The sequence below is a fragment of the Nylanderia fulva genome, unplaced genomic scaffold (assembly GCF_048542155.1).
Source record: "Nylanderia fulva isolate GAGA-0341 unplaced genomic scaffold, ASM4854215v1 Scaffold36, whole genome shotgun sequence".
NCBI lineage: Eukaryota > Metazoa > Arthropoda > Insecta > Hymenoptera > Formicidae > Nylanderia > Nylanderia fulva.
In genome coordinates this window covers 1,258,909-1,281,348 of record NW_028190433.1, presented here as the reverse complement: position 1 = coordinate 1,281,348, position 22,440 = coordinate 1,258,909, and the positions used below count along the sequence as shown (strand labels likewise).

Genomic DNA, 22,440 nt, shown 5'->3' with positions numbered 1-22,440 from the left:
TCGGTTTTGCTGACCAACGATCTCGCCGGCGTTTCATGAGTCTTGACGGCGGTGTGCGCGCGAACAGGCGACATTTTTCACGGCGATCGGCCGCGTGCGACCGTATGCGTCCGCATCAACGACGTTACAACGAACGCGTCTCGTCTCTACGATCTATGTCTGACCGCGGGAAGGACGCTGTTGCTGCTTCCCGATCGCAGATGCGCACATCGACTACGATCACGTTGCTGCCGGTGAGTGCCAGAATGTTCGCGAGATCGGGGGACCTCGCGAACTGACAACTTCGAGCCTAACGATTCCGTAGAGAGAGAAAGGTACCTTTTATAAGGTCGATAAACGCGTACTTTCTATTGTCAAACAGTAGCGATCGCACTTTCGTATTCTGGATTCTGGCTTCCCTGTGAAAATCCAGAAATCTCGCATCCAAGTTATAATTATTAGGATATCTCTTATTATTTTTGCCGAACGCATTCATTCGAAGAACCATACTCGCATATTTGAGATAAAGTAGACGAAAAAATGACTTGATATATTTATAACTAGCTCGAATCCAGAGATCTTCATAGTTGAAGTATTTCAAAGTCGGAAACTCTTCAGTAATTTATAAAAAAAATAATAGTTTGTTTTTTTGTATGTATGATTTAGTGTGCATATGTGTATTTGAATTCAAAACCAGAACATTTGCCACTTATTCCAATCTATCTCATACACAAGATGTCTACCTCTATCAAAGTTTATTTTAGGCATATACTGTCTAGCGAATTTTATGTTGATTTTTCTTTTCTCATGCATATTATATGATATATTATTGATAATTTTCAAAATATTTTTTGAGACAGAATTTCTCTTTGATAAATAAAATTGCAGAAATCTCATGTATATATGAATCTCTTAATATGAATCTCTTTACAATATAAATGTCGTGTTTTTTTTATAGTAGCCATGGTTGAGATACCAAAGGATTGTGTCCTGCAGTGGGCTGGCCACGCGGGATATATTACAGAGAGATTCAGTGGTCTGTTGGCACGTCAGGCTCTAGTCGATGTGACATTGATCTGCGATGAACAAAAACTACGTGTACACAAGCTGGTTTTAGCTTCAAATAGTATATACTTTGAGGTATGTACGCAAATATTATAACAAATTATTTAAGTATTATAATAAAGTACATATTCTTTACCATGTCCTTCACTTTAGATAATAACCATGTAATATACATGTTCTTATATTGATTCAATTACTTATGTGTTTAAATTTTGTTGCTCTAGCAATATTTGTATTTTTTTTTTAATTTGTCTCACAGCAATATAATCTAATATAAATATCTCCTTATATTGTACATTAATATTTATATATTTTAAATCCTTTTTATCTATGTTTATGTGTGTGTGTGTGTGTGTGTGTGTGTGTGTGTGTGTGTGTGTGTGTGTGTGTGTGTGTGTGTATATGTGTGTGTGTGTTTACAAATTATGTATTTTATATAACCTGCTTTTATCATTTTCCCATCATCAAATAAATTTCAGAATTATTAAGGGAAGGAGGTATGATCTACTATTTATAAAATATTTTGCAAAATAGTATTAAATTATGAAAGAGATATAATGTGTATTAACAAAAATTTAATTGTAATATATATAATTATAAAGACCGTTTGAGGAAAAATTTTTAATGTTTTACAGAGACAATAGAAATTTATTTACTGACACACATTTTAACAAAAACTTATGTTATATTAAATTTATTGAAAAAGATATTGATTAATACTTCGATTTGCATCTCTTTTCCTTACAGATCTGCTGATGACTGAGCTATATTATTGAAATTTTAATAAATAAACTTTTAAAGAGATGTCCTATTTTCTCTTTTAAAATTATTTAATATTATTTATCTATAAAATTATTTATTGATAAAAAGGATACTTTATTTGCTCAATGAAGCAAGGTAATGATTAATTTGAAATTATTTCTTTATATTTATTCTTTTAATGTAATAATGACTAAGATTCTTTAGGCTTATGTGTTGAAAAATATTTTTCTTTTTTTTTTTTAATGTAAGTTTTATATATATGTGTGTGTATATATATATATATATATATATATATATAAAGCAATTTTTTGTATATTTATGTTAATTATTTAAAATATAAGTGTATATAGATAATTACAAACACACTATATGTGTTACTTCATAAGTTTCTAATAATTATTTTAAGCTCAAAAACTTATTGATATATTTTTTACTCAAATGTCTGCCACACATTTGTTCTGTGATCGTTTTTCCATATTTATAAAAAAATATTTTAAATCTTTTTATCTGATATAGTATGTACTAATAGGAAAAGACATTTTTTATTTTTATCTCAAAATGGTGGGAAGTATAATGTACTTATGGCAGAACAATTTTACAGGGATAATATAAAAAAATATATAAACTCTAAAGAAAATTTTGTATATCAAAATTTCAGTAGTTCTTAACAAACATTTGAAGAAACCAAGTTTGCGGGGAATACTTTTCATGCAACTTTTGAAGAACAGTCCTTAGAAAGGTATTGAATAACTAATTCATTTGATCTAAGGGTAGTAAAGTGTGTACACTCAGGTGTCTCTGTCTTTTCAAAGTGCAGTTATTATTTTCATGTTGATACTAAGGTAGAGAGATAGATACATCTTGCCTGCATGATATCATAATTTTTCTGTATGCAACTTAGTAAGTCATTGTTGAACAAAATAATATTCAACAGTTTTGACAATTTTCATTTTAAATATATATAATAAGCAGATATATTGAAATAATATTTAAGAATATATTTAAACATTCTTCTATCTTCTGTACATTCTTGAACTTCAATTGTCTCCATTATCTCGGTTCAATATTTTTTATGATGTTCTGTTCTGTTTTACTATAGGAAATACTGCAACAAGACTTGGGGCAAGAACCAATTATACTTTTGCACGACTTGGAGTTTGAAATTTTGAAGGCCATGGTCGAATTCATGTATTGTGGAGAAACTACAATATCTCATCAGTATTTGCCATCTTTATATACTGCGGCACAAATTTTTAAGGTAATTTAATTGTTACATACTTCATAGTATCAGTTTCATAGTATATAAAATTAATGTATTCCTCATTTTTTTCAGATTAAAAAATTGGTATCTGTGATTGATACTATTGTCGATTCAAAAAAGATCTTGAACAATTTTGAAAATTGTCTAAAGCAGCAGAGAGAAGATTGTAATTTAAAAGATACAAATGATCTGCTTATGGAAAATGATTATGTCTGTGTTAAATGTGATAAACTAATAAATATAGACGAGAACATCTGTACTGGAAACAATAATAACGACATAAGCTCAGCCAAGAATCAATCTTTCGAGAACGAAATGACTGAGGCCACTGAGCACGATGTAGAGCACACTTTATACGAAGAATCAAACATCATTGATGTCACGAAGGAAGATGTGGATATTCCGTTCTCAAACTCTGATGTAGATATAAGTATGCATAGCGATACTACTAGCACTGTATCTATGCACGTAAGTAAGATAAACGAAGTACAAACAAGGTGCACGAGCAGCAATAGAGACGAAACATACTGTAATAGTCTCGATTTAAAACCTATTTTATATGAACAATGCTGTGATTTTTCCTGTGTAAATGAACGCGATCAATCCTCTATTTCTACACTATCGCAATCTTGCCTTCCACAAGTCGAAAGCGATTTGGAACACTGTTCCGGGAGTAGCACAGATGTTCCTAGCATAGTAGGGAAATGCGTCAAGGTTTATACACCCAAACGACGCAAATCTATTGACGAGGTCCGCAATAAGCTTGTATATACGCAATGCAATTTAGTGCCAACCCCACCGCATTCTACTGATTCCATAGATTTACTAGACGAACCGTCCGCTAACGATTTACCAGTTACTTTATTAACGTCTTTAGATATGGAGAGCGCCGAATATATCTTGAGCTTAAGTACGGAAAGCATACAATCGATAGTAGGTGGTACTATAAGCGATCAACACACAGTGATCGGATGTAGAGAAATAACTCCGGAAGAAGACGTCGATAAGCGAGTGAATACTCCAACGAGCGACACGGATTGCACGAAGCCAGTTCTAAGACGAAGCACGCGACTTAATCAACAAGAGAGCGATGAAGCTATGAACAATGGCTTCTCTTCGGGAACCTTTGCGGGAACCGAGAAACCGTTCAAAAAAGGTAATTCTCCCAATAGAACGGAATCGTATGCGAAAACGAAACGCAAAGGAAAGGAGGATCGTAAAGTGCCAGATCACAGCACGATCGCAAGCTCAGTGCAATCCAACAAGAAGAGCCCCAATAACAGGAAGAGTACTTCGAAGTTGATGGTGAGAAGAAGTAACAAGCCTGCGTGTACAGTGGCCAGTAATAAAGAAAAAGAAGAGTCGAGACCGAGGGAAGAAGGAAAATCGAGGACTAATAACAAATATAAAGCTGATACGGAAAGATTATCGGCGTCGGATCAACAATTCGTTGTTCCGTTCAAATCCAATACGTGCGCGTGCATAAACCGCGCCTTATGGGGCGACATGTCCGACACGTTAGACTGTTGGGAAAGCGAGATAGACTTGCACGCATATCCATCCAACACCGAGATTCCCTTCGCTGTTGGCTTGCTGCCTCTACGAACCGCGCTGGAGAAGATGCAGGCGATGCCGGATTATCAGCCGCGCAAAACACGTTCGTCAGTTGCCCCGTTGAAGCAAGACGCAGCCAATAGCCAGAAGCGGAGAAACTGCACGCCCTTAGATGTTATAATACCGAAGAAGCAAAATGGCAATAACAATGAGAGTCCGAACACCGTATACCACATAGAGATACGAACAGCAGCGTCGCAGTGCGTAAAGAGTCGTAAACGGTTCCTTCCAGATACGATTACAAGCCTGCCGACGACTGATGTAGCGAATGGTAAGTAATACGTGTGTGATTCGGATTTAAAATTTATTCGCAATAAAATCATGTCAGAGTTCAAATATTTTGAAAAACGTATTTCGGGTAATGATGTTAAATACATTCTCTCGCAAATAAGGTAGTAGAGAAATTGAGATAATAGCATCTCGAGTTTATTTTTAAGTTTGCATTGCGAGAATTTAAGATTGAATATTTATTCCTCCCCCTCGCCATATTTAGAGCCCATTTGTAACATATAATATTATATGTCGCAATTTGTACAATGAGAGAAAAATAATCTTATATAAATGTAAATAGAAATATTTTTACGTACATTGTTGCACAAACACAAATTTTTCTCGCAATTTCCGCGATCGGCAACGTATATTATACTTGTAAAAAGAATTTATCTCTTAAGTCGTTTATATATTGTATGTACGTAAATTTCATATTTTTGATAACTTTAATTTTAATTGTAATTGTTTAGTTTTAAGTCTACTATTTGCAATTGTGTAGAATAATAGAAGAGCGATATAATATTCTTGTTATACTTCTCAACAAAGTTTCAACTATAAATACCGTTTCTTTTTTCTTCTTTAATATTTGTAATAGTTAGAAACAAATTGTGAGCACAATTGTTTTATCTCAATTTAATATGATTATTTTTAATTTAACGTAATTTATTTCTCAACATTTTGCACACAGAGTTTGATAATAATCACACTTATAAAAAATAATACTAATTTATTTTTATAAATTTTTGTTCTTTAGTTACACTTTTTGAGTTTTACACTAAAAAGCAATTTTATAAGACCTTATATTTTTACCAGTGTAGTAACAATAACATTTCGAAAAAATCTCGTAAGTTATCTTAACATATAATTTGATATGAATTTAGTATAATGAATAGAAAGTAATTTATATGGAATATAGCAGAATATTGTAGCAATAATTTATCGTTTTAGTATCAATAGTATTTCTTGTATTCTTCTTTCTTAAAAGGCATCTTTTAACTTAAACAATATATAGGCAACTAACTCGAAATAAGGAAAATGTGCTGTATACATGAAAACAAAGCTCCTATACATATGTGTTTCAAAAGCTGCATTGTAAAATTGCGCGTTTTTAATGTTAAATGTACTTGCAAAAGAAATTTATCAGACGTAATTTAGAAATTGTACAATTATCTCTCGTTTTTTGTACACTTAGCTACAGTATTCTTAGAATTAAACAGTCACTGCTCAATGTAAAGGGATTGTTTATCCGTATAACGATCACAAGTAGTGTTAAAATATAACATGAATATGTGTACATATACATACATACATACATATATATATATATATATATATATATATATATATATATACATATATATATATATATATTTTTTTTTTCACAATAAATTTTTTTGATGGAATTTGCAATTTTCGTGGCATTTATCTCTGGTTGGTGTATCTAAAAAATACTAAATAATTTATTTACAGTATAAGAGCTTCGATAATTAAATATATCTTCGTTATAGTTGTATGCTAGTACTAATGTTACATAATCTTATGCTTTTAAATGTAGGTGAAATTGAAGGAACACACATAGATAGCGTACTGCAACTACACGATATACACACGGTCTTGACACTGCGCAGGAAGATAGAGATTGAAGAAAGAAACACAGCAGTTTCTATTTTTAGCTGCGTAATTTGATTGGCCACACGAATACGACGAATCTATACGCAACTAGGCAGCGATCTTTATTAGTGTACACGTATTTGCTTGGTTCTTAGGTCAACCCAGAAGAAAGATCAGGCACGCGCACATATTGGAAATTGATTACATGAATGAACACAAATATTAGACAAGGACTCTGATTCACGTATGACGATTCACATTTATATCTAAAAATCTGGCCATTATGTATATTTTGTGTAAAATACAATTTTTCTTCGTGGAATTTAAAAAAAAATACAAGTAAAAAAAGTCATCGCAGCTTTATATATACATGATATTTAATGCAATATATTTATATAAAATATACATTCAAGATTTATAGATAATATTTCTCCATAGTAATCTATAATAATTACAATAATAGCCAGATTACTAAAAGTGGTACTAATTTAAATGAATTTTTTAATCAGAAAAAGGGAGACTACACGTGTTTTAATTTTTTCCTTGCGTCTAACAAATCGTGCGATAAGTTCTTGATACGGTATATAAATAACAGCCCCTAGAACTAGTAAACTATTCAAGCTCGTAATATCATGTAATAATCAAACTCATTAACCGGGAGATTTCGGTTAATAAGATCTTACTACGCAAAACTGATACAAGATCTTACTGTCTAAAATTGATGTTTCTAACGTGCAATTTCTCTGCAAAGAAATGTCAAATTTGATAGAGAAATTTAATTTTATAAAATCACATGTGTATAAATTTAATCGTAAACAGGTCTGTTGCCATTTTATATAATTTTATACGATTTTATATAACAATTAATGCCACGTGTCTTACAATTCTGATGAAAAATGCTAATCTTGTACGCAATCTCTCGCTTGTTCGATCGCTGATGAACAATTTATTGGGACATTTAATAATTACGCAATTTCACGCGTTCAGACCTTTAGGGCCGGTTCTATCAATGTCAGTTAACAAGCTTGTCATAATTAATTGAACTGTCTATCACTTTCAGTATTACAGTCAGCCTGTTACGTATAGATATTACTACGACCTAGAAATGGGAAATCAGGTTTAACCAGCGACGAGAGGAAGAGAGAGAGAATAAAGCGAGACAGAGAGAAGAGAATTAATCAGTTGAATCGGTTCTCTTCCAATGTCAAACGGGCCAACGCGTTCACCACGGATTAGCGCCGCGGAGGAGGACAAGCCCGACGAGGTCGACGCAGCAGCGCAGCCACGGTGCAATCAATGAGCGCATATTGATCTCAACCTTTCGCAGAATCTAACACCTGCAGAGAGGCGGATCACCCTACGCGAACGGAGAGACGCGAGAGATCATCCCGGAGACCTGGAATGTCGCCGGGCATTCTCTTCGAAGACACGACTCTTGACCTTCCATCGGAGATGGGAATTAAATCGTAATGTAAATCAAACGAGTGAAAGGTTGAGTCTTCTCTCTTCGACTCCTTTTTATTGCGATTTAATAAAGCGAGAAAGTTCCAAAAATTTTCGACAATTGCGCGCATGCGTTTGTATGTCGATAATGTGAATTTTTATTTCATTATTGAAATACAAATGTTTATTTCGCTGGACTTTCAGATCTATAAACGATGTGCAGTGTAAGATAAGATTGCGCTCATTAGTGATAAAAATTTGAATTTTATTTATTTATCTCTTAAAACTATGATAGCATTTGAGATATTTATTTTTCTATATAAAGAAAGTCGATGCTATATTTATACAATTTGACTACGTTAATCTTCTATGCAAACACTGATATTATGAAATTAAAAAAGTTATTAATGTAAAAAACAAGTCATTACAGAGTCATGTCGCATAATGACATGTGTTACATGATTAGACTGAATGACATAATTAATTGGTGATGAACGTATTGCTTGTCATTCCGAAAAATGTGTTTACAAAATCAAAACATTCTTAATCTTTTCACCGCTTTCATTTAATCCTTTTATTTATATCAATAGAAGCGGTTCACACCTACTTGCCAAAACAGATTTTCTGTGCCAAATTATAGTTTATAACTATACTGATGCAATATCTGACGCAATTATGCTTGACGTTTCTTACAACAAATGGCACGAAGAATTTTGTTGTTTTCCGAAAATATAATTGGTTTGATTAAATATTTACTTTCATATCGATATTCAATATTACAATGTGTTGTCAATCAATATGTTATCAATATTTTATTTATTTATTTTTTTTTATTATAAAAATTTTGATTTAATATTTGTTGACAAAATTTTAAATATAAATAGATACAAGATGGATAAATTTATTTACTCTAACTTTGTTAGAGCCAATAAATGTGAAAAGATAAGATTGTTGATGTTTCGATTGTTCATCTTCACGACTCTTTCAAATCAATGAATACGCAATCACACGTGCTGATAATTTTAGAACGATTATTTTGTCGATAACTCAGTCACGACACTCTAAAATTTGCAATAAAATTTGAAATTATAATAAAAGTTCTGATTATAAAAGCTTTAACACATGTCGTTATATTTAGATAAAGTGTAATATATCTTACATTGCATTTATGAGAACATACATTTTATGTAATGTACATATAAATAATATATATAAATTATAATAGAAAAATTATAATAATATAAGACCTGATATTTGTCGACGATTGAGAATTTAATTATAAATTTTTAATAATTTTAATTTTATATAGTAAATTATTTCAATGCGCTAATTGTTAAATATTACATTAAAATAATATATATATATATATATATATATGTTACATCTATATTTAGAAATCGTGTCTTATATTATTGCAAGTGACTGCAACTTGCATAATGCAGTTACAACCTTAAATATCCATAAATAATAAAGTATAATAGAATGCATTAGATATGTCATTAATGTTTTTCAAAATTATATGAATTGTCAGATCGTCTATGAATAGCAATATATTATGATTGTTGGTTGAAAAAAAGCCGGCAATTTTTTATCTAAACATTTTGACAGCTGTCACAACTTGTAAATTTTATTCTTTAGAATAATTAATTAACTCTTAAATATAGATAATACAAAAATACTTTTAGTCCAACATCCGATTCTAATCTCTACATATTAAATAATTCATCGAAAATCAGGGTCGCAAATTGTCTAAGATAAAGTATTTAATTATTAATGCATTAAAAATGTGACAATTGTGTGTCAAATTATTCATAGCCGGTCTGTTACAGAATCAACAGTCACGATGCAAAAACATCTAGATCGCCGTGCGCTCAATACAAAAATGTCCAACAACGTTTAGTTACCAACAGTCACGGTTCACAAACATAATCTAGACGCCGCAGCGTTCGATTCCGAAAAACGCCCGGAAGTGAAAGACACTAATGACGCGCATCTCTCAATAAAATCGCGTACAAACAAATCTTTATAAAAACGTCGTTTCTAAATTTTTCAGACAATATATCACATCGCGCAATATTACACACAGCCCGACAATTATTTGACACTTCGAAAATTGGCGCGCTACGTCACGGCGAGTTTGACAGTTCGCAGCGCCGGCGGTTCCGATTGGTCGCTTCGAAACTAGCGCCCGACATATGTCTCGTTTCCCGCCTCCGGTACGGCTTGTGTTGTGTCGCGCGCGGAGCTTCGAGGGGATTGGAGGGGAGGTTGGAGGGCGGTGGGGGAGAGGGGGACACACCGCGCGCACACACAGTCCGGCGAGTCGGATCCGTAGAGACACGTAGAGACGCGGCGCGCGCGTAAGGGCCCCTTATACCGGAATCGAACCGCGGAGACTCGGCTTCTCGCGCATCACGTATATCGTATCCTCGGCACGCGAGTGAAAACGCGCGGCCACGCAACGCGAACGGGCGACCCACGACGGTGTGTGGCACCCTGTCCGATCGGCGCTTCGGCCGTGTCCGTCCGTCATATTCCCGGCCCGAGGAAGAGAGAGAGAGAGAGAGAGAGAGAGAGAGAGAGAGAGAGAGAGAGAACGAGCAAGGTTGCTGGCACACGTAGTTGGTGGTGTTGCGACGCAGAGCGAGGCGGAGGGGACGTTGTGGTGCCGCGTACGGAGCGAAGGCGAGAAACCAGCGATTGGGAACTGACTGCCGGCCATGGAGAAGCGGATAGAGCTCGAGAAGCGAGGAAGGAAGCCCGGCGACGTAAGGCAACCCTTTACATTTTTACGCTGTTAATTTTTTTTTCCTCTCTCTTTGTGTGTGTGTATATATATATATATATATTTCTGATTTTTTTCTCTCTTCTTTCCTCCAGCACGCGCTTCTACTCGATCATTATCGTGCATGCATTTATTTATAATTTCTACGGTGCGTCGTTGTTACCACCTGGGTGAAGAAAAGAAAGAGAGAGAAGGTAGAATCTGTTCGTCGTCGTGTTGCCTCTCTCGGGCGGCAAAACACCACGCATTCGGCCGACGCCGCTCCGGTCTCTCGCACTTCCGTCTTTCTCTTTTTCCAATTCCTCCGGCGCCGACATTCCGTCCTGAACCGCGTGGACTCTCGAGATGATCGCCTACTCTCCCGTTCGGCATATGCGCGCACATATCCTGACGACGATGCATGGCCGAACGCGAGCGTGGCGCGCCTATATGGAAGCCTCATTTTTCTCGGTCTCCGTCTCCTCGCGATCGAATGAAAAATTAATAATGCGGATGGGAAAATTGCGCGTTTCCACGCGGTACATTTTTCGGAACGCGCTCCATTTCTCGGTCTTCTTCCTTCCTCTCCCACTTTTTCTCTGTCTCTCTCTCTCTCTCTCTGTCTACGTAATTTACCTACATACTCGCCTTGCCGCTCTACTTCGCTTCATTTCGCATCGCTGCTGTCGCGGCGTGTCATCGCGACTCGGAGTCGGCCTCGGGGAAGCGAAGGAAATTCGGGGACGCCGTGGCCGAAAAAAAAAAAAAAAAACGCGCGGGCAAAAGTTGCGTGTATAGGTATCTGCGTGCGTCGCTCCTTCTCTCCTTATCGCGACGCCTCTCTTTATTAGCGAGAGATAGAAATATTATATATCCGCGCGACGAGGCGAGTTTTATCTCGTCTTTTTTTTTTTTTTTTTTCTAGGGTAACGGGGTTTTTTTCTTGGAAAAAAAAAACGCGCCGAGGACACGTCGAAACCGCGATCGACTTGCTGGGCGCGTCGAGTGCACAAACGATGCACTCTTTTTCTCTTTCGCGTTTTGATTAATGCTACGCGGATAAAGTCCGACGATTTTTTTTTATCCCGCTCCGATGAGAAAAAAATTTGGCGACTTGACTTCATCTTTCGATTAATTATTCGTTTGTTAATTGAATTTCTAAATATTGAAATTTAATGTGTTAGATTTAATTGAAATATTTTTGGATATTTTTAATTAGCGAAATAATAATTTAGTTGAAAAGTTTTGTCAAGTTTAGAATTTTCCGAATCGCGATTAAGTCAGATTTGTTTCACTTATCCGCGATAAATTTTGCAATCAATTATATACTTAATTTCCAATCAATTATATATGTTGAATTGGATGCAAAAAATGTGTACATTCAACATGATTGCGTTGAAAAAAATATAGATAATTTCAATTTATATTAGAATATTCTCCTTTGCACCATACTTTATGTTTATTTTAATCTAATTGGTTTGAATTTAATTTTATTATTGAGAATAATTTTTTTAGAGAAAAAGTATTACATATTTTCTAAAAATGCAATAATAAGCATAAAGAAATTATTAAGATAAAACTTGTATAAATGCTAAATTATGCATTCGAACGAATGCTAATCTCGATGATGTTTGATAATGAGTCATTTCACAGTATTGTTTACATTTAGAAAAATCACGCCGCTACTTCCAACTTAATTGTATCGTTTGGAAATTAATTTTTTTAGGTATATAGTTGATAGAATGAATGATGTAAGTGAATGCGATTAAATCTCTTTATGATTATTTCGCGGTCCTTTGTGATTAATTGCGTAAAAGTTCTCATGACGTCGCATTGCAATGAGTTAATTAGATGAAGTCGGTCTGCAGAATTTTTAGAGCAAACTTGTGAAATTGAATCATCTCTCTTTCTCTGCGCGAATATCCGTACAACTATTCGTGTAACAAAATTTAATAGAGAAATCGGACACCGATGTTTTGTATCGTAAAATGTGATTAGAATCAATCGATAAAATACTTTGACGATGGATTTTCCGCCAAATTACATTGCGAATAAAATGCATCACATTTTCCATTACGAGACACTTGTTCATTAATTAAACGTGAGCTTTGTGCAAAGAAATGAGTGATAATTTCATATCAACTTAAATATATCGCCGCAAGATTAACAGAAATGATTTATGCAATTTCGAGAAGTACTTGTCATAATTAATCAATCTGCACATAAGGAAATAATCATCTAAATATTTTGTGTTTCTCGAGTAAACTTTGCTTAAATTAATCAAACTTGAATGGAAACTATTTCCTCTCCAATTTCTTTTCTGATATCTTCGTCGATTATAATATACATATATGTTTCGAAATTTTTAATCTTTATATAGAAAAATTTTGTTATTCGAGTAAAAATTTTAATTACAACACATCTGTCAATCTAAAAATCAGTTTTAAAAATTGCTTCGGTTCTTTCAACTATTTGATTGTTCATTCGCCGGCATAATAATGATGCAAAAATAGTGATGCAAGTTTCGTTTCTAAGAAAGTTCTCGCGCTTCTATTTAAAAAAAAAAAAAAAAAGCAGCGCTTTCATTCGAGAAACGCTTAACGAACAAATTCCAGGCGAGATTAATCTCGAAAAATAATTCCCTCAGATAAGAACTTGTTTATACTTCTTTGTTTCGGATTGTGTGGCGATATTCGAGAAATCGTTACGCGACACGTCCTGCGTATGCGAGGCACTTTACGCGACATATGTTTACTCGATTAATGTATTTTTTAGCATCGAGGCGTCGCCACCGATCTATCCGATGCGGAAACGCGCGACAAGAGGAAAGCGAGGGATCCGCGCGAAAAAGCGAAGCTGCGCGCGCGTCAGCGGGCAAGCGCGTTATGTAAATGAATGGCGGCGCGCGCGCGCGCACTCGCGCCGCCATGGATGAGAAAGAGAGCGCACGCTGCAGCTGGACGTCGCCATTGCATCGCGGTGGACGTGCGCCGGGATGTTTCTCGGCCACGTTTCCCGGAAGAGTCGTCCGACCTTAGCCGCATCTCGCGACGCCGGCTCTCGTCGATCGATCGATCGATTCCTCGCACTTGAGCGCGCGCGCGCGCGCACGTAATATGACGCGTAGTTGCGTGGCCCAAGTAAGTGCGTCGCACGCGTTTCGTCACACGACGCGCCGCTAATCACCGCCATGTTGGACGAGTCCACTCTTCTCCGCCTGATTCCGGTCGATCGCCCTCCGACACGCACGTACATACGCACTCTCGGAGAATTTTTTTCCTTTCTTTTTTTTTTTTTTATTCCCTCCCTCGACGCGAGATGAAACGTCATGTTGTCGATCGACTTTCTCAGGTGCAGCCTCACGTCCGTTTGTTTGTATGTCTGTCTGCGTATATGCGTGCGTGCGTGGGCGTTCGCAGAGCCGTAGCTAGGGTGTGGCGTCACATGATGCCTCGCGACGCAAATTTGAAAAATTACAAAATTTTTGTCCCTTTAGAAAAAAATTATCCTATTTATTAAGTTCGCGATCTAATTTATCGTGGTGCGTCGCGCACAAATTTTGCATATTATTTTTTTATCATTGATGTTCTTACTGTCATTATGTAATCTTATAAATTTCTTTTTTTTTTCTTCTTAAATGTGCAAGATTTCAAATGCATGCATTCATAATCGCGAATCGATTTCTTTGTATTACAACTCTGAAACTTTATCATCCGCGTTACATCGCGGTGCATCTTGGATAAATAATTGTAAATTAAATAATAATTAAATAATTTATAAATTAAATAATAAATATAAATTAAATAGATAAATAAAATTATAAAAAGAGTATATGTAAGGAAGTGGCGATAATTTCACAATTTTTAAATATCTAGAAATTTAATTACACATTCTCCTTCCTTCTCTCTTCGATCCACGACTGTCATTGATCCATTCCTATGACTCTGAAATAATATTGTCATTGCAGTCGTGCAACGTGCAACACGAGCGTATAATGAATATGACTGATTCGTCGCATAAACATGAGAGTGTATATAAGATAACTAGGTGAAAGGAATATACAGGATGGAAAGCGGAAAAGTAATACATAATTGAACCGTTAAATATCGATCGGAGAATTTCAAAATGCGAAATGGAGAACAACACATCGTATGCTCGCTCTTTAAATTTAAAGCTGAAACCTCAGCTGAAAACAATTCGCGAATCAATACGAATTATACGAGAACGCGTAACTGGATCATCATAAGTGACAGGGACAAAATATCGAGTCGATTCTTCTTCATAGATTATTACCTGTATATTATTATCATCGACATATACGAAATGTCAAAGTATACGTGCTACATTAATATTCGAGGAAGTAAAGTTGTTCTATCTTAATGTCATTTCGGGTTGTCGTAGTAAAATGAAAATGCGATGACATAATATAAATCCAAGCATATCGATACTTCCGGTATCGATGACAGCCCCCTCCACCCACCCCTCTTTTTAACGTCGCGTGCCGCAGTCCGTGCTTGTCTCTCACCGGCTTTTCCGATGCCGCTAAACAAGACGCGGCATATATACTCCGGTTACCGTCACGCCTCTCCCCGTCCTTCCCCTTTGGGGGTGGGAAGGGGGAGGGTCTCCCTTACCTCCCCTCACCCTCCGCGCACCCCTCCGTCATCCCCCGTAACACTTCTGTCTCCTATCCGCTCTCGCCTTTCTCTTTCTCCGATCAATAAAATAGCCCATCTCCCGCGAAAGCTTATCGCTCGTTTGAATTTTAACCGGAGGACGCCGACTTTTTCGACCATTTGTCTTCCTCGAGCCTCTCCGAAATGCGCGCGATTCCGCGACGCTTATGCACGAATTGTTCGAGGACGATTTCGATCGATTTGCTTGCACAAAATATTTCAAAAGTATGATTGTTATTCGTTAATTATAATTTAGAGAGGGAGAGAAATATATCTGACACACTCCATCCATGCATTTTATTTTCAGATAACATACTTGAAAAAAAAAAATCGCACAATTTAAGTTTTCGTGCACACTGATGTAGCAATACTACTGATGCAATCTTCTGACATGTATATGAAAACTCAATTTTTTTTTTGTTAATAAATGTTTATTACATGATGTGTATTTCATTACAGATCAAAGAACTTGTTCTTGATAACTGCCGGAGTACGCACATTGTGGGTTTGACAAATGAATTCAGCGCCCTGGAGTCATTGAGTCTCATCAACGTGGGTCTTACCAGTCTAAAAGGCTTCCCAGAGTTGTCCAGTCTTAAAAAGGTATATCTAAATATTTTATTTATCATTAAAATATCTTATGTATATTCAAGATATTAATCAAATGCATAAAAGTTTCTATCAAAATTATTAAGAGAAATATGTATAGATAATAATGGAAAAATATAATTTATTATTAAGACAATACAATTGTCTACTTAGCAGACAAACAAATTTTCTTTTGTTCGTCGCAAATACAATCGTCTTTGCATTGTGTGTGCAGTTGGAGTTGAGTGACAATCGGATTTCGGGTGGTTTAAATTTGCTCGATTCGAGCCCCAAATTAACTCATCTGAATCTGAGTGGAAACAAGATTAAAGATCTCGACACGCTACAACCATTGGTAAATAATTTTATATTAGTAAACTTGATTTACGGATAAATAAATGTCTTCAATATTTGTGGTGATAGGTATGAAATATGCTTTCATACTATAATATAAAATGATTTTCCATTTTAGAAAGAGTTCAAAAATCTGAAGAGCTTGGATCTGTTCAACAATGAAGTGACAAATATGGATAACTACAGAGAGAAAGTCTTCAGTCTTATTCCCAGTTTACGATATCTTGATGGGTATGAAAATATTTATTTAAGTTTGCTTTGTTATTTTATTTATTTTTTTAAACTGATTAATTGTTTGTCTGTGAATAGATACGATGCCGATGATTGCGAAGTTGACAGTGAAGGCGAGGATGACGAAGTCAATGGAAATGAAGATGGAGATGGGGAGGATAACGAAGAAGACAGTGAAGAAGGTTGGTTGAGACTTTTATTGCAAAATAGTTGGAGTAAAAAAAATTAAATTATAAACGGAGATGTAAATTATGATGAAATAAATGATGTCGATGAGTTTCACACACAGATAAGAATAATGAATATGTGTATTAAAATGCAGTTTCAGATGAAGAAGAAGATGATTTCTTAGATGACGATCCAGGATTAGAGGCGGTCTATTCGGGAAGACTTGTAAGTTTAGTTTATATTTTTATATTTTAAGTAGTCTGTTTACTACTGATACGACAGACATGTTTAACATAGTTAAAATTCAATAGAATATTCAAAGTCTTTTTATTTAAATATTTATTATAAAAATGTACAATGTAATTACAATAATATGTAGGTTATATATTGTAAGCACGATGACTTAGTTATTTAATGAAACTAAATAAATATCAATACATATAGGATGAGGTGAGCGATGAGGAAGATTATATGGGAGAGGAAGAAGAGGAAGATGATGATGACGATAATGAAGATGATGAACAGGAAGAAGAAGAAGGTATAAGTCTTAATAAATGTCTATATTTTCTTATTGTTTATTGCTTGATTTAGAATTTTCAAACTATCACAGTAATTTCAAAGAATGTAAGAAATATGAAGCATCCAGATATAATGGAATTTTTTCAAAATATTTAATATTTTGTTTTCTATTTTCGCGCGCGTTTATTTACACCTTACTTTTTATAAATAAGTTTCTACTTTTTTTTACAACAATATTGATTTAATTTTGTGCAGAAGAATCTCCTGTTCGAGGAAAGAAAAGAAAAATTGAAGATGGAGGTGAGAACTTGAACGATTAAAATGAGGGACAAGTCTCCAGTACTGTTGAATGAGTGTAAAATTCGTATAAATAATAACAATAAACGATGCCGAGTGAACAGCTGGGAATCAAACTAATCGATCGACCAATGACAGACTACAGTTAGTGATGTGAATTTATCAGTAAATCATTGACTGTGAGGAAATTGTCTGTGTAACAACAAAAGATTTACCATATGGAAGAAGCGGAATGAGGTACAGAGAGAAGAAGAAGGGGAGAGAAATAGATAATGATGTCATAAAAATAGGGCTGCATTCCAGCTGGACACAGCACAGTTTTAGTTATACTAACGATATTTTATATAGAGTATATAGTTAGAGTATTAGTGGTGTTGCATAGAATGAACGGAAGATCAGAATATTAAATGATTCAAAGAGAGAAAGTATGAGAGAGAGGGAGAGAGAGCGAGGGTGAGAGTGAGAGCGAGAGAGCGAGAAAGTATGCGCGTGTACATGTGCGTGCGAAAGAGACAAAAATAGAGAACAGGAGGTAGCGGAGTTTTACACTTGAAGGAGCATCTTGTCTGTTAGCTCCAGTCGGCCAAAGGCTGGTCACGCTGGAATGCGGTCATCTCGTTAATCAGTACTAAGGTTACATAAGTTACATTTTAAATACATTATTATTGTACCGTGAATAAGTATATAGAGTAAACAAGGAACAACTTTTGTACAGGTTTACACCATACATCGAGGTGCATTATATGCCTCTGTGATTTTTGGGACAGAAAATAAAGAGAGAGAGAGAGAGAAATATATTGCTCGTATATGTGAGCGTATATATCCGACGAGGGTGGGATGGGGAAATATATGTTATAAAATAAAACAGGACTATCGCTATAATCAATAGCGAAGTATGCACTTCTCGCGAGGACGTTTTATGCTACAGATTCGCTACAGATATTCGCGAGATACGGTATCAACGGGGAGAGAAAAGAGATAGCAAATAGCAAATAATGTCATAATATTTATTATTGTTTTCAATCGCGTGATTCCGATGACAGGAGAGCGAGAGAGTTAGATCGTTTATATCCAGATATGAAAATTCTCCAATACACCTCGATCGACGTGTCGAGCGTTTTGCGCGTGATGAACGCAGACACGATGTTATCCTAACTCTTAACTTACAATTAGATTTTTTTCTAGTAAGCTTTAAGTTCCAGATATTCTCTATACAATGTCTGATATACAACGGTCCAGCACATGGCTGTTAGGATTATTGTTATTTACTCTCGAGCATCGCCTAAAAGTGATACTCCTTTAATATAAATGAATCAATTTGATGATTATTATTACGATTTATGATATTCTCTCACTTTTGCAAATAATTATACAGTTATATAACTCAATCTTTTTTTTCCTCTATTTTTCTCTTCCTTTTTTTGTTATGTATATAGGGCATCACACTCACATATATACACAGAACTATCGTATTTTCTTGTATTTATCTATATTTATGTATTCTATCATGAATATATATATACTATAATATATATATATATATATATATATATATATATATATATATATCCCTTATTCATCTTAAACAAATTTTTTGAATAAAAATTGAATATTAATTGCCGAAATATTTAATATTCAAGAAAGCTCGTAACGCGAGAGTAATATACTTTCATTAAATTGTCATTCTAAGTAAAAATGAAATTATTTATTAAATCGAAAGAAGATACGATAATTCTAAGACATCCTGTGTATGCCAAAGTATAATTATGTTGATTGATAATGTGATTAATTTTTCTGTATACATAACTGCAGCAGGCCTCAGTCTTTGGAACGAATTACTAAAGAAACAAAAGTCAACATCGTGTGCGTCAAATGATTAAACCTTTAATTTCTGTCTCTGAAGTTACCATTGCGCTGATACATTTCGTGATGAAGTGTGAAGATGATAATGGAAGTAATGGAGATTCATCAATATTATGATTAACATTAAATTACGAGTATGATTTTAAGAAACAAATATTTATACTCTTGCGCTTTCGCACTTTTGTGAATTGTACTAAAGTCAGAAATGCAAAATTTGACTTGTAGGGCAAAAACAAAAGGAAAATGTGAAAATTATTGAAAATAAAAAAGCGCAAGATAAAAGGATCGATCGGACGATGTAGTTAATGGTGAGACTGTGACGAGTGTAGATTGGACAGAGGACAACCAATTAACTACGTAATCGTGTGAGAATGGATGGGAGCGTGGTGGTGAATGAAAGTGCGAGGAAGAGAGAGGATCGGTTTTATAAGAAAAATAATAATAATTACGGTAGTACCGAGGACCTGGCGCCTCCTTGTCGCCAGTTTGGTTATGGCCTTATCCAATTTTTCCAAGACTAAAAGCAAATTTATATTAGGTACAATGAGTATATGTGAACATGTACAGGTCCAAATCTGTAAATTTTCAATCTGCAATTTGTAATTGCGGTTCGCGCGGAAGCGTATTAAGAGAGTTAAATTATAAATAATTAAGAATTTAAATTATAAATAATTAAAAAGAAAACACATTCCGCGCGCCCCGCGACACATACACACATACACATAACTTTTGTCAATTGCGATTTTGGATAGACCATTTATGTAAGGGGAAAAAAATTTGTCTATCACCTTCTATTATCAGATATATATATATATATATATATAACATCTGCGTATTGTCTGTCTGTTCCGTTGTTAAAATGGATTTTTATCATAACGGTTGTTTATTTCGAGCAATCCTCATCACACAAAATAAGAAAAGATAATTTATTAATAAAAACATTTATACAAATCAAAACGATAGTGTACCCTATATATATATATAATGACAATTAAATCTCAATTTTTTTACTTGTTTATTTTTTTTATGTTTTTGCATGAAGCATGAGCAAAATATAAATTTTTTTCTTTTTTTTACTTATAGTTATTTTCAATAAAAGCTGATGAAAATTATCTTCATATTATTTTAACAAACTGATTTGTATAATTTTTATCGTATTTGAAATTAAAAATAAATTCCGAGTGTCTCAACTAATAAGAATCTACATATAAATTTTGGCAGGTGTCAAGATTCACAGCATTAATTCGCGAGGACGTAACCAAGTGTATTTGAAAATCCCGCGCGTGGGACGTCACGAGGCGAGCGCGCACGCGCCAATATGGCCGCCAGTGACGTAGCGGGCGAGGAGTGGGGAGAGTCTGCGCGCGTCGTGCGTGCTCGCATCTCAGTCAGTGCCTCTCCGCGCTTCGGTACGTGCGTTTTGGTTTGCGCAAATCGGTGCGCCGCTACCTCCCCTCCCCTGCGCATAGCTGCGAGCTGTCGTCGCGTCGACAGAGTTGAGAGAGTTTAAGTGCTTCATTGGTTTTTCTCCTTTCGGGACTCGTGCACTCCGCGACCGACGTTACGGGAGCATCATGGCCGAGAGCAAGGGCGCGTTAATCGCGAAGACAGTGCAAAAACATGCAGGCAGAGCGAAAGAGAAGGTAAGTTTCCGCTTCTGTCTCTATCTCTATCTATCTCTCTCTCTCTTTCTCGTCTAGTTTGTCGTCTCTCGAACGCTCTCGCGAATTGCCGGTAATCGCGTTCCGATTTGTCCTCACGGATATGGAAATTAGCACGAGGACTCGCGAGCGCCAGGAGTTAACCCTAACCTCTGACGCTCGACTAGACGTCGCGATACTCGGCCAACGTCAGAGCGGTCAGGGTTGATATGTTTCGCGCGTCATCGTCGCGCGGCAATTACATCGCGTCGCGGCAATTAAATTCAGCGTCGTTATATTTGTGCGAGTTCCGGCCGAATAAGTATATCTCGTGTCTATAAGAACCAAATAAAAGCTGTGACCTTGAAAAGTACACGTTACATTTTTGGAGCACCGTGTTTCGGAGCTTCGGCGTTGTTCGACATATAAAGTAAGTTTTTTTCCAAAGTTTTCCCCAACGCCATATTTATGTATATCAATCGAGAATTGTCGTTTGCGCGGAATTACATTCTCTATTCTCTATTGTAATCTTGATAAGACTGATTTACGAGAGATATGAATTACGCGTAAATTTATCAGTCAAAGAGGTGTGATCGAAAAACAGCGAGAAAGAGAGGGAAAGAAAAGAATTAATCTGCGGCTTAACGAGCGAATCGAAAATAAGAAGAAAAATAGCGACATTGTTGTTTGTCTCGAAGAATGTATTTTTGATGAAAACAAGGTAGTGATACTTTATTTCTTTTTTCAAAGAGCGACAATCGCGCTTGTGTCGCCGATTCGGCGGTGCCGCGCAAAATTGCGCTCTTACGTAATCGGTATAAACATGTTCGCAGCAGCTTCGTTTCGTATCGTTCGAAAATGAATAATTATGCAACTCCCACGGCAGGTCGTTCAGACATAGGAAACGCGTGTGCAAATGCATCTAAATGCACGTCACTACTTTGATTCGACGAAGATCGCGTGTTTTAGTCGCATGATTTACAATTTTTTTATATTATACAAAGATCGCCTTGCCGGCTTTAACCTTCGCACTCGTTTTATATACAATATACGTCACTCATCGAGTCATTTTTCAATTAATTCTTTCTCATCGCAAAAAATTCGTATTTAAATTTCCAACATTAGTTTCTTTCATAGATGACACTTGAAATAAATATAATTGACATAAATGTTTTTAGCCTGTCCTTTATTTTTCGCAAGTTCTCTTTATAGAGAATAATCTGTATATAAAAATATCTTTGGAGCTATAATATTTTACGAGAAATACGCCAAATTCGTATTTAAAAAGGAGAGTTAATTATTTAAAAAATTTTTGCATATTATTTGATAATTTAA

The 22,440-nt window shown here is 35.3% G+C and overlaps 3 protein-coding genes across 15 annotated transcripts in view; all 3 read left to right on the top strand.

The window, feature by feature from the left end:
* The first annotated feature begins 172 nt into the window (after nt 1–172).
* On the top strand, nt 173–9,683 carry LOC114941928 (uncharacterized). 10 transcript variants are annotated; one of them, XR_014925313.1, is made up of 6 exons: nt 173–233; nt 938–1,119; nt 2,906–3,064; nt 3,140–4,952; nt 6,507–6,806; nt 7,623–9,683. XR_014925313.1 is itself a non-coding variant. In XM_085485359.1 (6 exons), exons 4-6 carry the CDS (start codon nt 2,981–2,983, stop codon nt 6,635–6,637), a joined length of 2,028 nt encoding a protein of 675 aa, XP_085341485.1. In that variant the 5' UTR covers nt 1,053–1,119; nt 1,792–1,941; nt 2,465–2,545; nt 2,906–2,980; the 3' UTR covers nt 6,638–9,683. The 10 variants fall into 10 exon arrangements, 9 of the variants coding, with proteins under 9 accessions (XP_085341482.1, XP_085341483.1, XP_029172962.2 ...); XM_085485359.1 differs by lacking the exon at nt 173–233 and adding exons at nt 1,792–1,941; nt 2,465–2,545 and having other exon boundaries at nt 1,053–1,119; nt 6,507–9,683; XM_085485358.1 differs by lacking the exon at nt 173–233 and adding exons at nt 1,792–1,941; nt 2,408–2,545 and having other exon boundaries at nt 1,053–1,119; nt 6,507–9,683.
* A 629-nt stretch (nt 9,684–10,312) lies between these two features.
* Nucleotides 10,313–20,422, top strand: Mapmodulin (acidic leucine-rich nuclear phosphoprotein 32 mapmodulin). 2 transcript variants are annotated; one of them, XM_029317127.2, is made up of 8 exons: nt 10,313–10,773; nt 15,905–16,048; nt 16,269–16,388; nt 16,506–16,618; nt 16,697–16,800; nt 16,941–17,011; nt 17,231–17,324; nt 17,561–20,422. In XM_029317127.2, exons 1-8 carry the CDS (start codon nt 10,726–10,728, stop codon nt 17,623–17,625), a joined length of 759 nt encoding a protein of 252 aa, XP_029172960.1. In that variant the 5' UTR covers nt 10,313–10,725; the 3' UTR covers nt 17,626–20,422. The 2 variants fall into 2 exon arrangements, with proteins under 2 accessions (XP_029172960.1, XP_029172961.1); XM_029317128.2 differs by lacking the exon at nt 10,313–10,773 and adding an exon at nt 13,760–13,909.
* Nucleotides 20,423–20,844: 422 nt separating this feature from the next.
* The window catches only part of Amph (amphiphysin), a 36,333-nt gene continuing 34,737 nt past the window's right edge, over nt 20,845–22,440 (top strand). For 2 of the 3 annotated variants that reach the window (XM_029317064.2, XM_029317063.2), the window contains exon 1: nt 20,846–21,108. In XM_029317064.2, the coding sequence (XP_029172897.1) occupies nt 21,040–21,108 (69 nt within the window). In that variant the 5' untranslated portion in view covers nt 20,846–21,039. Of the gene's footprint in view, nt 21,109–22,440 lie in introns of all 3 variants that reach the window. The other variant, XM_029317062.2, reaches the window with a different exon arrangement.